At 36.6% G+C, this 18,578-nt stretch overlaps 1 protein-coding gene across 4 annotated transcripts in view; it reads left to right on the plus strand.

Moving 5' to 3' along the window:
* The window catches only part of LOC143234398 (uncharacterized), a 51,724-nt gene that overhangs the window by 21,685 nt on the left and 11,461 nt on the right, over positions 1-18,578 (plus strand). For all 4 annotated transcript variants that reach the window (XM_076471749.1, XM_076471747.1, XM_076471750.1 and 1 more), the window contains exons 7-10: positions 1,320-1,448; positions 5,757-5,867; positions 11,593-11,768; positions 14,470-14,601. In XM_076471749.1, coding sequence (XP_076327864.1) covers positions 1,320-1,448; positions 5,757-5,867; positions 11,593-11,768; positions 14,470-14,601 — 548 coding nt within the window. The remainder of the gene's footprint in view (positions 1-1,319; positions 1,449-5,756; positions 5,868-11,592; positions 11,769-14,469; positions 14,602-18,578) is intronic.

Below are 18,578 nucleotides of genomic sequence, written 5' to 3' on the forward strand. Positions count from 1 at the left end.
TTCACTGTGTGAAATGAAACACCACCTGGTTTGTACTTTTTAAAATGGAGGTGTTATTATTGAACACTTGAGCAGTTTATGGAAGAGAAACTTCTCAATATGTTAAACTGTTCAGAAAGTCAGCTTTTAAGCAGTATTTATATTAAAGGACAGAGTATTTTAAAAAGGGAAGACTTCAGTATTTTCAGTGAAAGATGAAAACACTTTCTTAGCAAATCATTTCGGACAGTAGTTCGGGGTCACACCTCTTGGCGACTACTTTGTGCATGTCATGGTTACAGTAAGGAACAATTAATTGCACTAAAACTGCATATATCTAGCACTATCATTAACAAGGCAATAAAGAAATATTTATGTTTGACGAGTGCTTGCAAATAAAAGATTCACAAGACCATAGTTACCATAGTTACACGTTTGAAACCAACGTTTCTGTTCACCAAGAGCTCCTGATGCAGAACGTGGATGACCTAATGGTTAACTTGCTGGTCTTTACAATGCCAGCTGTGGGCGTATTATAATACTAACAGCTCATCCCACTATTCAACAGTCGATCCCTCTATTTGATAGCGGTAAGTTTACGTACTTACAACGCTGTGGAGGGCATTAAAGATGGCCGGCATGTCCAGGTGGTTAAGGCACTCAACTCGCAATATGAGGGTCGTGAGTTTGAAGCCCTGTCACACCAAACGTGCCCTTTCAGCCGTGGGGGCTTTATAATATGACGGTCAATATTAGTTGGTGAAAGAGTAGTCTAAGAGTTGGCAGTGGGTGACGATGACTATACTGCTAAATTAGGGACAACTAACGCAGATAGCCCTTATGTAGCTTTGGGCGAGTCACCCGCTAGTACAGCGGTACGTCTAGGTGTTTACAACGCTAAAATTAGGGGTTCGATTCCCCTCGGTGGGCTCAGCAGATAGCCTCATGTGACTTTGCTATAAGAAAACAGGCCCGGCATGGCCAAGCGTGTTAAGGCGTGCGACTCGTAATCCGAGAGTCGTAGGTTCGAATCCCGGTCTCATCAAACATAATCGCTTTTTCGCCCTATTATAATGTGACGGTCAATCCCACTATTCGTTGGTAAAAGAGTAGCCAAGTAGGCGGTGGGTGGTGATGACTAGCTGCTTTCCCTCTAGTGTTACACTGCTAAATTAGGGACGGCTAGCGCAGATAGCCCTCTAGTAGCTTTGTGCGAAATTCAAAAACAAACAAACAAAAGCTTTGGACGAAATTCAAAAACAAACAAATCATTTTTTAATCAATCATATCTTTCTTTTGCAGTTTCCTTAATTTTTTAAACAACTTTTTATTTTTTGCAGTGTCCATGCATAACTTTCCAGCTCACCTTAACAAACTTGACGTCACATCTTTACCAACAGCATCTGTCGTGGAAGAAAGCGACATCTATCTGGATATGTCAGGAGTTCGAAAGATTAGCGACGAATCAGGTATGCGTGTTTTAGGCCAGTATTGTTTGCAGAAATAACCAGTAAAGAAAAAGAATGAGCGAAATAAAAGAAATATATAACATTTATAGTTTAAAATATATGTAATTCCTTTAGAATAAAGGGTCATGCTTTAAACACACCATCTTTTAAATTTTATTTTAGACTTTGCTTACAAGTCTGTGCATAACAGCTTAGATTCTGTAGAAGTCTTTTAGGCTTACTCTTAGTGGCTCGAAAACTTTTAAATAAATACTTAGCCGGTTTGTTTTGAGTAGTATTGGGTTATTATAAATCGCTTTACAAACCTTTCAATTAGTTCTTATGGATATCGTAACAAATACTGTGGTTATGATGGATGGTTGCATTGTGCTATGTATATCATCCCTGTATCCGGTATGTTCACAGTCATATCAACATTGTGTTAGAGATTCATTTTTAGGCCTATAATCACGTACTCAAAATGCGTTTAGGACACTTGTCAGCCCCACAAAATTTATCATTAAATTTTTTTTATGAATATTCTTACGAATTATTGTTTCGAATTAAATCTGAATTAATTCCTGGTTGGATAATAAATAATTCCTGTTGTTTATTTTACGACATTGCTTTCAACCTACTGTTAAGGAGATACAAATGAAAAACGAACAGGAACATTTTGATCGGCTGGAGGTATATAGTACTGAAAGACCAGTAGAAAAGAATTACGTTTATTAGAGAAGTAATAAACTTCTATAAACTTAGTGGAACTGACACATGTTAGAGGGTTAGGCCTAGTTAGAAGCCGCATAAAAATCCGTCCTAGAAATGTTTACCGTTTGATTATACATCTGTTTGGTGAAGAGCCTAGTGTCGGAAAATAGAAAAAGATTAAAAAAAAAAAGGTTGGTTTAAAACTCGTATTCAAGTTTTGTAGCTATTTTAAGCACATATCATTCTACAAATGTAAACAAAGTCTACAGTCACTTGCTTTCTAGGTTACTTTAACAAACTTGAAATGTCATATTAAAGGTAATAAATAAATAATTACTGCAGTTGTTTAGACTTAAAGCGAACTTTACAGTTTGTTTGTTTTTTATATGTAGAGGAGATGTTATCTCTCTCTTAATATAATTATTTTAGGAAGCACCAATAAAGAAATAAGAAAACAGGATACTTTAAAATAAGAAGTTCACCTAATTTGTTGGTAATGATATTCTGCTTCGACGATACCTTCGTTGTAAATGACTTTAGACATTCCACCACATGAGTGACTGCTTTAAGTGAGTCACGATAAAACAACTTTAATCAATGTTTGTGACTGTAGACATTCCAACACATGAGCGACTGCTTTAAGTGAGTCACGATAAAACAACTTTAATCAATGTTTGTGACTGTAGACATTCCACCACATGAGCGACTGCTTTAAGTGAGTCACGATAAAACAACTTTAATCAATGTTTGTGACTGTAGACATTCCACCACATGAGCGACTGCTTTAAGTGAGTCACGATAAAACAACTTTAATCAATGTTTGTGACTGTAGACATTCCACCACATGAGCGACTGCTTTAAGTGAGTCACGATAAAACAACTTTAATCAATGTTTGTGACTGTAAACATTCCACCACATGAGCGACTGACTGCTTTAAGTGAGTCACGATAAAACAACTTTAATCAATGTTTGTGACTGTAGACATTCCACCGCATGAGCGACTACTTTAAGTGAGTCACGATAAAACAACTTTAATCAATGTTTTTGACTGTAGACATTCCACCACATGAGCGACTGCTTTAAGTGAGTCACGATAAAACAACTTTAATCAATGTTTGTGAGTGTAGACATTCCACCACATGAGCGACTGCTTTAAGTGAGTCACGATAAAACAACTTTAATCAATGTTTGTGACTGTAGACATTCCACCACATGAGCGACTGCTTTAAGTGAGTCACGATAAAACAACTTTAATCAATGTTTGTGACTGTAGACATTCCACCACATGAGCGACTGCTTTAAGTGAGTCACGATAAAACAACTTTAATCAATGTTTGTGACTGTAGACATTCCACCACATGAGCGACTGCTTTAAGTGAGTCACGATAAAACAACTTTAATCAATGTTTGTGACTGTAGACATTCCACCACATGAGCGACTGACTGCTTTAAGTGAGTCACGATAAAACAACTTTAATCAATGTTTGTGACTGTAGACATTCCACCGCATGAGCGACTACTTTAAGTGAGTCACGATAAAACAACTTTAATCAATGTTTGTGACTGTAGACATTCCACCACATGAGCGACTGCTTTAAGTGAGTCACGATAAAACAACTTTAATCAATGTTTGTGAGTGTAGACATTCCACCACATGAACGACTGCTTTAAGTGAGTCACGATAAAACAACTTTAATCAATGTTTGTGACTGTAGACATTCCAACACATGAACGACTGCTTTAAGTGAGTTACGATAAAACAACTTTAATCAATGTTTGTGACTGTAGACATTCCACCACATGAGCGACTGCTTTAAGTGAGTCACGATAAAACAACTTTAATCAATGTTTGTGACTGTAGACATTCCACCACATGAGCGACTGCTTTAAGTGAGTCACGATAAAACAACTTTAATCAATGTTTGTGACTGTAGACATTCCACCACATGAGCGACTGCTTTAAGTGAGTCACGATAAAACAACTTTAATCAATGTTTGTGACTGTAGACATTCCACCACATGAGCGACTGCTTTAAGTGAGTCACGATAAAACAACTTTAATCAATGTTTGTGACTGTAGACATTCCACCACATGAACGACTGCTTTAAGTGAGTCACGATAAAACAACTTTAATCAATGTTTGTGACTGTATACATTCCAACACAAGAACGACTGCTTTAAGTGAGTTACGATAAAACAACTTTAATCAATGTTTGTGACCGTAGACATTCCACCACATGAGCGACTGCTTTAAGTGAGTCACGATAAAACAACTTTAATCAATGTTTGTGACTGTAGACATTCCACCACATGAGCGACTGCTTTAAGTGAGTCACGATAAAACAACTTTAATCAATGTTTGTGACTGTAGACATTCCACCACATGAGCGACTGCTTTAAGTGAGTCACGATAAAACAACTTTAATCAATGTTTGTGACTGTAGACATTCCACCACATGAGCGACTGCTTTAAGTGAGTCACGATAAAACAACTTTAATCAATGTTTGTGACTGTAGACATTCCACCACATGAGCGACTGCTTTAAGTGAGTCACGATAAAACAACTTTAATCAATGTTTGTGACTGTAGACATTCCAACACATGAACGACTGCTTTAAGTGAGTCACGATAAAACAACTTTAATCAATGTTTGTGACCGTAGACATTCCACCACATGAGCGACTGCTTTAAGTGAGTCACGATAAAACAACTTTAATCAATGTTTGTGACTGTAGACATTCCACCACATGAGCGACTGCTTTAAGTGAGTCACGATAAAACAACTTTAATCAATGTTTGTGACTGTAGACATTCCACCACATGAGCGACTGCTTTAAGTGAGTCACGATAAAACAACTTTAATCAATGTTTGTGACTGTAGACATTCCACCACATGAACGACTGCTTTAAGTGAGTCACGATAAAACAACTTTAATCAATGTTTGTGACTGTAGACATTCCAACACATGAACGACTGCTTTAAGTGAGTTACGATAAAACAACTTTAATCAATGTTTGTGACCGTAGACATTCCACCACATGAGCGACTGCTTTAAGTGAGTCACGATAAAACAACTTTAATCAATGTTTGTGACTGTAGACATTCCAACACATGAGCGACTGCTTTAAGTGAGTCACGATAAAACAACTTTAATCAATGTTTGTGACTGTAGACATTCCACCACATGAGCGACTGACTGCTTTAAGTGAGTCACGATAAAACAACTTTAATCAATGTTTGTGACTGTAGACATTCCACCGCATGAGCGACTACTTTAAGTGAGTCACGATAAAACAACTTTAATCAATGTTTGTGACTGTAGACATTCCAACACATGAACGACTGCTTTAAGTGAGTTACGATAAAACAACTTTAATCAATGTTTGTGACCGTAGACATTCCACCACATGAGCGACTGCTTTAAGTGAGTCACGATAAAACAACTTTAATCAATGTTTGTGACTGTAGACATTCCAACACATGAGCGACTGCTTTAAGTGAGTCACGATAAAACAACTTTAATCAATGTTTGTGACTATAGACATTCCACCACATGAGTGACTGCTTTAAGTGAGTCACGATAAAACAACTTTAATCAATGTTTGTGACTGTAGACATTCCACCACATGAGCGACTGCTTTATGAAGGCCATGATAAAGCAGAAAACGAGGAGCCGAAAGAGACAGAAGAAAACCTCATCCAGAGTTCGTTAGACGACATTACAGGTAAGTCTTCCAAGGAGCTGTCTGAATGTTTACTCATACTCTGATTAATAATTCATTATTACAAATTAGAAATAATCTGTTTATGAAAATATGCGTATATGTAAAAGAGGAAGCTCACCTAAGTTCCACCCAAGGTAATACATAATAATAAAGATTACCAAGATTAGTTTAGATTGAATATTTAATATACCATTAAGAGTAAAGTTACACAGGGAGCGGCAGTACAGCGCATGAGTTTCAGTGTATTCAGTACGTTGCTATGGGACGCATGACACATACTTCCGTCTTAATGAGACGTTGAGTTCTACAAATTTATGTCTCTTTTATGTTAATTGTTAAGCAACAACGACGATTGTGTTTTCTATATTTTATGAATATATGTAGGAAAAAATATTGGGGGGAGCTGAGGAGGGCTTGGCTCATTTTTGAGGGGCTCAAGCTACCCCAAGCCCCCCCTTGGCGCCGCCATTGGCGTTATAGCCCTTTAGACCTATTGTTCTTCCCCTTCCCCCTCCTCCAGTGTGCCAGGATGTTTCAATGGGAGTTTGCATATTTACTGACAAATGTTTACCACATTCCAGAAATCAGATTTTTTCTTCTTTCTCACGAAAGGTGCTATTCCTCTGTCTAGTAACCGATACTGACTGTAAAGTTAAAATAACAATATAAAAGAACTTAAACAGATCATTGGTAGTGAGAGAAAAGTGCAGTAAAAAAAGAAAGTTGTCAAAACAAGCCTGATACTTAACATTCATAAGTAATAAATCAGTGTGACTGTATTTTACTGACATTCATTAAAATGTTATGGATAAACTAATGCTATTGTGAATCGTTTACATTGATGGATATCCGTTTATTAGATACCAGTATCCTGTTCTTGTTTTTTTGTGTGGTACTTAACCCTCTTACACACACAGGGTAAAAAGGTTACATGTGTTACTATAATGAAGTATAAAATAAAGAGAATGTACCGAAGGTACAAACCTTTACCTGGATAATCTCCCACTACTAATTTGATCCACTTTTCTCGAGACACGACCTCTGCAATTCTGGCCAGAATAATCATAATACTTAGATTTATTGGTCAGATTTAAAGTCATCTTAACTTTTTTTTTTGTAAAATGTATGTTAACCTTGACCATTGAACAGATATCCACGTTGATAAGGGTTATTTAAGAATAAAGTTAGTTTCCAGTAACTGACCAAACTAATAGGGTCAGTTAAAAGCTTTATAATCTGTTTTTCTTATTGGTTAGTTCTCAAATCAATTTATAAAAGCTTGTTACGTGGTTTTCGACATTCAATTATTTTCAAAGTACAGGTTGATAGGGACTCGGTATAGTTTCTGTTTAGTGACCTGGTCAAAAACTACGTCATTAATAAGTTTTATTATGAGACTGGGAGCAGTTGCTGACAACCGATCTCACCGAGAGTCAAGTTGCTAAAAACTGTAAAGAAATTACTGGTGGTCATTTTTAGATAATGAACTCTAAAGAAAAGCGTAATGTTTGTTGAAACACACGATATAATTTCCACGATGTTACTTATGACCTATAAATGTTTAATTTAGTTAAACGTATCTCAAGATTAAGGATAATTTATGGACAACAATTAGGACTAAAGTCAGGCTTGTAAAATTTTCTGAGGATGAAGAGCCTGTGTGGACATTGTATTGATTTAAAGGAAGTTTGGTATGATGTAAAGCTCGAGCTGATCATTTATGACCAATGATTTTTAGCAAAGGGAAAGGTGTGTGATTTGTTCAAATATTGTTACTAAACATTAACTTCATCCAAGACCAAGTTGATACAGGCTTAAATGGCCTACGTTCTAAATGATAAGGTTTATTATAACATTGAGGGTTATTTCAGCTAATTAGTCTAGTCTGAAGAAGATGAATAAGGTTTATTGTAAGATCTGGTCTAATTCCTAAATGATATTGTTCATTATAAGATTTAGGATTCTTTGTAATAACTGATCTAATACAAACAAGGCTGATAAGCTTCATTATAACGAGGGATAAACTCCACTATAAGTTTGTGGATCATTTCTTTCCTATATCTTAACACACGTGTATGTGAAAGGTAAATTTTGAGATGTCACCACAGGAAAAAAAAAAGATACTTTCACTCCACACCTGAGCCTCATTTTTAAAATATTTACATATTAAGAAAATGACTATGTAATTTGTTTGTTCGGTTGATTTGATTTTGAATTTCGCGCAAAACTACACGAGGGTTAGCTGCGCTAACCGCCTCTAATTTAGCAGTGTAAGACTAGAGGGAAATCAGCTAGTCATCACTACCCACTGCCAACTCTTTGACTACTCTCTTACCAACGAAAAGTGGGATTGACCGTCATATTATAATGCCCCCACGGCTGAAAGGGCGAGCATGTGTGATGCGACAGGGATTCGAACCTGTGACCCTCGTATTACGAGTCGAGACTATGTAGTGAAATTGTTAGTCAACTGTAATACAAAGATTTCAAAATTTTACCACAGAATAAAATTAAACATTTAAAAATTGTTTTACTTTTATATTAAAGGAGATAAATATAATTTTTAGAAACAACAATAACAATAAATTAAATTCATTCTAAATAACGAACTACGTCATTCTGACGGGTTTATTTTTTTTGTTGTTGTTGGGGGATGGGATTTTTTCAAAATTCAACTCTTCTCTAAAGCCATGTTTAAAACTTTAGCTTAGAAGTTCTAATTACTGATTTAGTTTCTTCCATTTGACACCGTTGTCGCTTAACCCATTTCGGATTCAAGAAGACTCTTTTCAGTTTGCCAGTTCTTCTAATAATGATAATTGATGTACTCGTTCAACGGGCAGTGAAGACATAGAGTAGCCAGAATCTATTTGCATATCTCGTAACACCAGTTTATCTTCTTTCCTTTATTTCTTCAGAATTATCACTTGACCATGTTAATTATATTGTTGCTGCTTCAGTTAGTCTAATTTTTGCTAGGATTTTTTTTTGTCTGTTATCCATCTACTTTTTTTTGTTGCGTAACGATATTTCCTCTCTTAAACTTAGTTTTATTAAAATGTCTAGTGCATATTTCACTTCATAGATGGTGCTAAAATGCTCCGTTAATTTTAAAAGTTGAGGCGGCTTTATGGTGTAAGTAGACTAAATTTTAATTCGAATGTTAACCAACATTACAAATCCCTATACTTGTGTTGAAGAAATTTACTGTAAACATGACATTTTATTAAAACATAAAATAACGTAAACTTCTGACTTAACTTGTATTTGAAGGCAAACTTTCCATACGACAGCTGAAGTCTATAACTACTGAATCTTTTAGCGTCAGTGTTAGAAGTCAGTGTTAACAAATATCACGCTATTCGTGATTTATTTGGACATTGAAAAACTTGCATTAAACATGATCAGTGACCAATAAAATAAATAAATAAAAATCCAAACTGTACTGCTATTTGAACACAACACTTCCCTTCCCCCTTGATATTTAGCCAATGAAACAACTTGTTTGTTTGTCTTTGAATTTCACGTAAAGCTATACGAGGACTATCTGCACTGGCTGTCCCTAATTTAGCAGTGTAAGACCAGAGGGACGGCATCTAGTCAACTCTTGGGCTACTCTTTTACCAACGAATAGTGAGATTGACCGTCCGTCACATTATAAAGACCCCACAGCTGAAAGGGCGAGCATGTTTGGTGTGACGGGGATTCGAACCCACGACCCTCAGATTATGAGTCGAGCACCCTAATGACCTGGCCATACATGCCGAGACAATGACAGCGGTAAATACTTAGTGTTAAAATCCTAAGTTTCATTCCTCGTGACGGTTTGTTTGTTTTTGAATTTCGCACAAAGCTACTTGAGGGCTATCTGTACTAGCCGTCCCTAATTTAGTAGTGTAAGACAAGAGGGGAGGCATATATATTATTAAGAGGGAAGGCAGCTAGTCATCACCACCCACCGCCAACTCTTGGGCTACTCTTTTACCAACGAATAGTGGGATTGACTGTCACATTATAACGCCCCCACGGCTGAAAGGGCGAGCATGTTTGGTGCGACCGGGATTCGAACCTGCGAACCTCGGATTACGAGTCGAACGCCTTAACACACTTGGCCATGCTGGGCCCTCCTCGTAACAGACCCAGCAAATAGCCTAATAGGCTTTGCTTTGAACCAGAGAGGTGAATCTAATAATAAGGAAACTAATTCAAGAAAGTAATAGTTACTAATATATGATGTTAAGATAATTAAAAAACATATTGTTAAAACGTCCTTACTCTAATTATAATCTATGCTGATTTAACTAAATAAAAATACTTGATTTCACCAACTTATTCTGTTCACACCAATTCGGTTTGTTGTTAAGCGCATAGCTACACGAGGGGCTATAAGTGTTCTGTCCACTGTGGATGTCGAAACTAGGTTGTAAGCTCCAAAATTCACCACTGAGTCATCAGGAGTAATTCATATATATCGAAACAATTGATGCTTGTCGAGTTTGTTAATATGTGTAGCTTTTAAACCACTCCCTTTTATCAATCAGCGTTAAGTTTATGAACTTATAAGGTTAAAATCAGTCGTTCGATTCCCTGCAATGAAGAGAATGTAGGTGGCAAATTGGTACCTTGCTGGTAAAACAACAATAACAGCAACATTGTTGTCAACCATTACTGTGTTTGTATATCCCAGCCAACCCGAAGAGACCTAATATTGGATATAACAGATATATTGTGGTTAACATACTATAACGAATCTTCGCTATAATCTCTCGCGATTTCTTGGTTATGGTTAGATAACTTCAAGATAAACATTAGTTGTTTATTTTCTGAATGTAAATAACAACTGTAACATTATTTGCTTACTTGTAACTTAGTGGTGCAGTTTCGTAAGTTCTATTTAAAAGTGAGTATTCAAAGTTTTAGTTAGTTTGTTTGTTTTTTGAATTTCGCACAAAGCTACACGAGGGCTATCTGCGCTAGCCATCCCTACTTTAGCAGTGTAAGACTAAAGGGAAGGCAGCTAGTAATCATCACCCATTGCCAACTGTTGGGCTACTCTTTTACCAACGAATAGTGGAATTGATCGTAACATTATAACGCCCCTACGGCTGAAAGGGCGAGCATGTTTGGTGCGACGGGGATTCGAACCCGTGACCCTCAGATTACGAGTCGAAGGTCTTAACCATCTGGTCATGTCGGGCCTAAATGGGGGGGGAGTCAAACAAAGTTGACAAAGTTTTAGTTTTAGCCTTGTTTGAAGACTGTTGAAGCTTTTGCGCTTTCAATAAACATTATATTATTAAACTACGAGGAAGATTTCTTTGATACTGAAACCAGAACGTTCCATTTAGATGTTATTTTGAAACTGTTAGTTTCGTCGCAGTTTGCTAAGTGTACAAAACGCCTTGCTATTTTCTATTCATACAGATTATTAATTTTTACTTTATATTTAGCGAACAAGTCCCCCCTAGTGGGAGAGCGATAAGTTTACGGATTTACAATATTAAAATCCAGGATTTCCTTCCACGCGGCGGGCACAGTAGAGAGCCCATTGTGACTTTGCCATAAGACAAACAAACAAAATCTAGAGACAAATATAAATGTATACTATAGCAGTAAGGCAGCATATAACCATGTGTTCCTGTATTAGAATTTTGTATATGTATCTATGTGTTTGAAGCACCTTATCATAAATGTGTGTTTCTTTATGTGGCGCTTTCTGTGGTAGAAGGATGGACGAAAACCCACACGACACCTTCTTCGCAGTTAACGGACATGCGACTGAGCGTCTCCCAGCAACAGTTGATATCGATATTAGAAACTTATAAACAGGGTTCGAGTATCATAGAAGTGGAGAAGAGATTCAGAGACTGGCAATCTCAATACAACATGTCAGTAGGCAAGGTAACTTAAGTTGTATAACGTCAGTAGATCACCATAACCACAACGTATTAGCAGGAACTAGTTATTTGTTACATATTTAGTAGACTTGCATACTCATCATTGGACGATATATTGTTTTTTGTAATTTTTATGGGATATTTATATGGGGTGTTGAAATATTAAAATAAATATAACCTTTAAAAGAGACGCATGAGATAAACGTATTTTTGAAACATTTGTTGACAAAACTGACATTTACAAGGTGTTGGATTCAGTGGATGTTATTAAAATCTAGGATTTTAAGTACGTTGAAAATCACGGTCTTAGCAATTTGTAAACCGCAATGCTCATAGAAGTGAATTGCAAATTGGCTATTTATTTCCTTGAGGTTGATATAGATGTCGCTAGTGCTGATACATAAGAGGGTATCTACATACAATGTTTGCAGGTTTGCCCTAAAATCACACACTTATTTAAGTTATCCCTTCATCGAATTGTTTGTAGACAGATTAATTTGTTACTTATAAGTATGTTAGCAACACATAATAATACAATAAATAAGTAAAAATACCATCAATATCGCAATTAATCGGAAAAAGTGAAGTCTGCCTTAAAGAATAGGACACGAACTATGGTTCTGTTGTTTGAAAATGATTATTAGGGATGGGAAAAAGTGAAGTCTGCTTGAAGAAATAGTATCATTAGTGTTATTTTGAAAGAAGCTAATAGTCTTATTAACGTAGAATCGATTCAAAAGGTAACTTGTTATATGACAAATCAATCAAATTTCCTAAGAACTCAGTAGGAAGGAAAAGAAAGCTCGGGGCAGCTTTGTCACAGTGGTTCGAGGCTTCATGGGCCGAAACTTATGTGGAACTGGTTGAGGCTCTGGTGAAGAACTACGGCAAAATGGGCTGCAAGATGTCCCTGAAAGTCCATATCCTTGACGCTCATCTTGATAAATTCAAAGAGAACATGGGAGCATACTCAGAGGAGCAAAGCGAGCGCTTCAACTGAGATATACTGGGCTTTGAACGCCGCTACCAAGGAGCGTATAACATGATGTTAGACTATATTTAGGGGCTGATACGTGAAAGTGATTTACATTACACTCGCAAATCTCGAAAAAAACTACTCCTAAACATTTCTGTATAATTTTGGTATAAATACATGTAAATCTTGATTCATATGTTGTTTTATTCAAACCTTATGTAAATGAAAATGTGCAAATTTGCCCGTTTTTACACAGAAAATAGGTTAATTTCAAATTTCAATATCCAGGTCACAAAAGCAAAGTTTGAAAGGAATAATGGCCATTTTCTGAATTTTACAACATAAGCAATTAAGAAATAACACATACTATCTAGGAACGAAATTTTTGTTACATAGTGTTATTTTATCAGTATGTTTATTTACACACGTAGTAATGTTTACTATTAATTAGGTAATGCAATATGCATATATATTAAACCGTATATCGTTCCAACATTATTGCTCAGTTTCTCACACATTTTGTAAACAATTGTAATTGTTATTATGTTTGAAAGAAATAACCATATATATAATTCAGATTCAAGATAGCCACATATATTTATTGAAATTTGATCGCTTTTTTAATGTTATGCCTTTGTAGTTTTGTAAAAAATAAATAAATAAATAAACGCTTAGCATTGTCATTACTAATTTCCGATCAAAGTAAGTTACCTGCGTTAGTAAACCCTGAAACTTAAAACATTAATAAATACAGTTAATTCAATGTAACCTTCTTACGTGTAAGAATTAAAATGTTTTGATTCACCAGTTAGTTACCCTAGTTGTTAGCGAAGCTTTTGGCCGCAATCCTAATGATAGCTCATGAAGGTCGCCCAGTTTAGGAGATTCAGGCTATCCTGAAATCCACATACATGGTGTTAGAAAAATTACGTAGGTTCAAGAAATCTTGATAAAAATGAATTAAATCCTGTAACCCGAACTTTCAATGGAGCTCGACTTAAATCCACATACTAAGCTAACAATGTTGAATAATCCTTATAATAAGATATATAAAATACAAATAAACCTATTATATATATTAAATATTATTACTAATATTGATATTAAAATTAAGTTAAAGAAACAATACGATATCACTTACTTATAAAGAATACAAAATTAGCTGTTTACTTTACAGACTGTTCAAATTTACATCACCGATGTCAAAAACAATGTGCTGTTATCATTAAAGTTGAATGCGATCCAGTACTGAGCAATGTGCTGTTATCATTAAAGTTGAATGCGATCCAATACTGAGCAATGTGCTGTTATCATTAAAGTTGAATGCGATCCAGTACTGAGCAATGTGCTGTTATCATTAAAGTTGAATGCGATCCAATACTGAGCAATGTGCTGTTATCATTAAAGTTGAATGCGATCCAATACTGAGCAATGTGCTGTTATCGTTAAAGTTGAATGCGATCCAGTACTGAGCAATGTGCTGTTATCATTAAAGTTGAATGCGATCCAACACTGAGCAATGTGCTGTTATCATTAAAATTGAATGCGATCTAATACTGTGCAGTGTGCTGTTATCATTAAAGTTGAATGCGATCCAATACTGTGCAGTGTGCTGTTATCATTAAAATTGAATGCGATCCAATAGTGAGTTTCGCACTTACAAATTAGCAATCAAAGTACGAAAGAGAAGTGCATTTAATGTATCGTGTATAATCTATCATTTCCGCAGGATAGAATACCGCAACTTCGAGAAGCTTACAGACAGATTCAGAACACCAAAAAACAACAGTCTGGAAGTAAGTTTGACTTTCTCAATATTTTCACTGGAAAACATGGACAGAAGGACGCTCCAGTTATTAAGGTATCTTTCTATTTGCACACAAATATTTCTGAAGATCTTAATCAGCTTGCTTTTAGAACAATTTATTTCGCTAAATGAGATTTGCTGTTAGTTAAATGGTGATTTGAAATAGGAGACCCAGGAGTAAGAATTAATACTGAGTGTGTGTTTTCTTATAGCAAAGCAACATCGGGCTATCTGCTGAGTCCATCGAGGGGAATTAATAATGAAGTGATAGGTTATAGTGAACATTCTCGTAACTAACGGTCATTTGACATTCAAATACATTTCATGATATATTATTTCTTTAGATTTTAATTTATTCTATATTTAGATATGTTTTGTGAGACATTAATGGCCCGACATGGCCACATGGTTAAGGCACTCGACTCGTAATCTGAGGTCGTGGGTTCAAATTCCCGTCACATCAAACAAACTCGCCTTTTCAGCCGTGGGGGCGTTATATGTGACGGTTAATCCCGTTATTGGTAAAAGAGCACCCAAAGAGTTGGCGGTCGGTGGTGATGACAAGCTGCCCTCTCTCTAGTCTTACGCTGGTAAAGTAGAAACGGCTAGTGCAGATAGCCCTCGCGTAGCTTTACGCGAATTTCAAAACAAACAAACATAGAAGATCGCTTAATCTGACTTTCCCCGAATTAAACAAACAAAATACAGTAATTATTCATGTCATACTGTATGGAAGTGTCTATTTACAAGATGTTGTACCTCATTGTATACTCAAGTATTTTACTTAACGTGTTAATGTTGACAGTGTTTCTTTTCTACAGCAAGATTATTATTTGTATTAAAAACGAGTCAGATTCGTCATACTCATTTTCAGAAATATATTAGGTTTTGCAGTTATGTTATAATCACATTTTTTCCACAATGTTGTTTGTGAGATTTCTGTACTCCATACCACATTGAGTCACTTTTAAATATAAGTTTGTCCTTCATTTGAGTTTCATTTTTGTAACTAATGCTCTCACAAGGCTTCATCTGAAAATATTCGGTCTAAAATTGATGCAACCACCTCTGAAGGCCATGAGCTATCCAGAAGTGAACATAAGGCCAAACTCAACTCTATTGCATTTACCTAAGAGTTAGTGGTATGTGCTATTGACTAACTGCTTTCCGTCTCTAGCTTGGTAGTGCTGGTGTACCTTTGCATTAATACCTTAAAAAAAAAAAACTAAGCTAATGAGCTAAAGGCTGTGTCCCTTATTTCATCCATATATATCTATGTTTATTTTACAAACTTACTGGTGCTAAGGAAATGTTTTATTACTTGTTTAGGTAAACTTCTCTAAAGTAATATGTTATCCTTTGTCTAAGGATCTTTCATAATGCATTGATTCTAATGTTAGGTTTCTTTCATAATGAGTCGACTCTTGGGGTTGTATATTATTCAACGCTCGTCCTGTGAAAATGTGTATTCTTGTTTCCTCCACTGTAAATTCAGAGCCATAAGAGTTATATATTTACGCCACCCTGAATAGGTGCCTCCTCCCTTTCCGCGGTCGGAATTTCAGCCATACCTCGATGTTTGGTAGCTCCAACTTCTCAACATTAGTTGCTTTCGCTTTGCCAACTTTTATCTCAACTTATCACTCATAATTCCGTTGTTTTTTTCACTCCCATACTAGTTCTTAAAGCAATTTTTCCGTTACGAAGTGAAGATGAATAAATATATTCTTGAACTCTCCATTTGGATAGAGTTCCAATTCGACGAAACTTTCCTTCAAACTAAATACCCGTTCCTTCCAAGTATATAACTACTATCCCCTGTACAAGGTTATTTTATAAACTGTTAAGTCTGCATTGTTTGAGTTCATACAAGATGATAAAGTATGGCATGACCAGGTGGTTCGGGCGCTTGACTTGCAATCTGAGGGTTGAAGGTTTTAATCCCCGTCACACCAAACATGCTCTCCCTTTTAACCGTGGGGTTTCTATAATGAGACGGTGAATCCCCCTACTCGTTGGTAAAAGAGGTGTAGCTCAAGAGTTGGCGGTGGGTGGTGAGTGTCTTGAATTTTGTTATTTCGTAATTTGAAAAATAATGGTGAACATTGTTGAAATTTAGGGACAGGCCCGGCACGGCCAGGTGGTTAAGGCGCTCGAATCGTAATCCGAGGGTCGCGGGTTCGAATCCTCGTCACTAATGTGACGGTCAATCCCACTATTCGTTGACAAAAGAGTAGCCCAAGAGTTGGTGGTGGGTGATGATGGCTAGCTGCCTTCCCTCTAGTCTTACAAATTTAGGGATAATTGTGTGTTTTCTTAGGGCCGTAAGTAAGCATTAGCATTCAAATACTGTAATTTACATTATAAAAAGCACGAAGAATTTAACCTTAAACCGTACATTTTAACAGGTTTTTAACAGATCCTTTGATATCATGGACGCCAGCTTCACAATCTGAGTAGATAAAAGGTATAAAAACCCATTGGAAACATTGAAGTTTGTTTGTTTTAAATTTTGCGCAAAGCTACACGAGGACTATGTGCGCTAGCTGTCCCTAATCTTGCAGTGTAAGACTAGAAGGAAGGCAGCTAGTCATCACCACCCACCACCAACTCTAGAGCTACTCTTTTATCAAAGAATAGTGGAATTGACCGTCACATAATAACACACCCACGACTGAAAGGGCTAGTATGTTTGGTGTGACGAGGATTCGAACCCGCGACTCTCGGATTACGAGTCGAACGCCTTAACCCACCTGGCCATGCCGGGCTTGGAGACATTAAAGGGGCACTGAATGTTTCGAAATGTATGTGTGTGTGGAATCTTGTATGTTAGTTTGCTAATGATGACACCAGGAGATCAGATCAGCTGTAGGAATATCCTTTGCAGGAGAAACTGATAATCCTCTAATTATAAGGTATCCTAGATAGTATTGAAATATTGGATGGTCGATAATTTGCTGAGAAACAAATATACACTGATATCCAAAATCTTAAGGCCAATGAGCATAAAGAAAAATATGAATTTTGCGTTGTTAGACTCAACCACTTATTTGAGCTTCGAAATAAGAAAAGTGAAAAAAAAAAAAAAACTTTTAGCATTTAATAGGGAAAATGTGAATACTATGAAATTAGCCTAAATACTAGTCGGTCAAAAGTTTAAGACCATACTGAAATGAAGCGTTAATCTGTAAACACGTAACGAAATTTACTCATTTGTATTCAAGCATTAGCGTTGTCAACATCTCCCACTGACATCTCCTGTGTTACATTGGGTAAAAACATGGCAAAGGCTAAAAATTTGACAGAGTTTGAACGTGGCAGAATTGTCAAGCTGCAAAAGCAAGGTCTCTCTCAACATGCCATCGCTGGTGAGATTGGGCGTAGTAAAACTGCTGTTACAAACATCTTAAAAGTCCCTGAAGGATACGGAACCAGAATTTCAAGTGGTTGGCCCAAGAAAATGTCGGCGTTGAGCAGGAGGATTCGACGGGTTGTCTGGCAAGACACCAGCCGATCGTCAAACCAGATTAAGGCCCTTACGGACGCAGAATGCAGCTCAAGAACAATAAGATGGCATATACGAGAGAAAGGCTTTAAAAACTGTAAATGCACTCAAAGGCCACGCCTCCTTCCACACCACGAAACAGCTCGGTTAAAATTTGCTGAGAAGCACCAAACATGGGACGTAGAAAAGTGGACGAAGGTTTTGTTCTCTGATGAGAAAACATTTAACCTGGATGGTCCAGATGGCTTCCAACGTTACTGGCGCGAAAAGGATATTCCACCGGAGACATTTTCTACACGACACAGTGAAGGAGGTTCCATCATGATCTATGGTGCTTTCTCCTTCCATGGAACAATGGAGCTTCAGATTATACAGGGGCGTCAAACAGCAGCTGGTTACATTAGCATGTTGGAGAGAGTATCCTTATTGACTGAAAACCCTCGTTTGTGTGGAAATCCTGGATCTTTCAGCAGGACAAAGGACTTTTTCATGGCGAATAACGTGATTCTTTTGGACCATCCAGCGT

The sequence above is a fragment of the Tachypleus tridentatus genome, chromosome 12 (genome assembly GCF_004210375.1).
Source record: "Tachypleus tridentatus isolate NWPU-2018 chromosome 12, ASM421037v1, whole genome shotgun sequence".
NCBI lineage: Eukaryota > Metazoa > Arthropoda > Merostomata > Xiphosura > Limulidae > Tachypleus > Tachypleus tridentatus.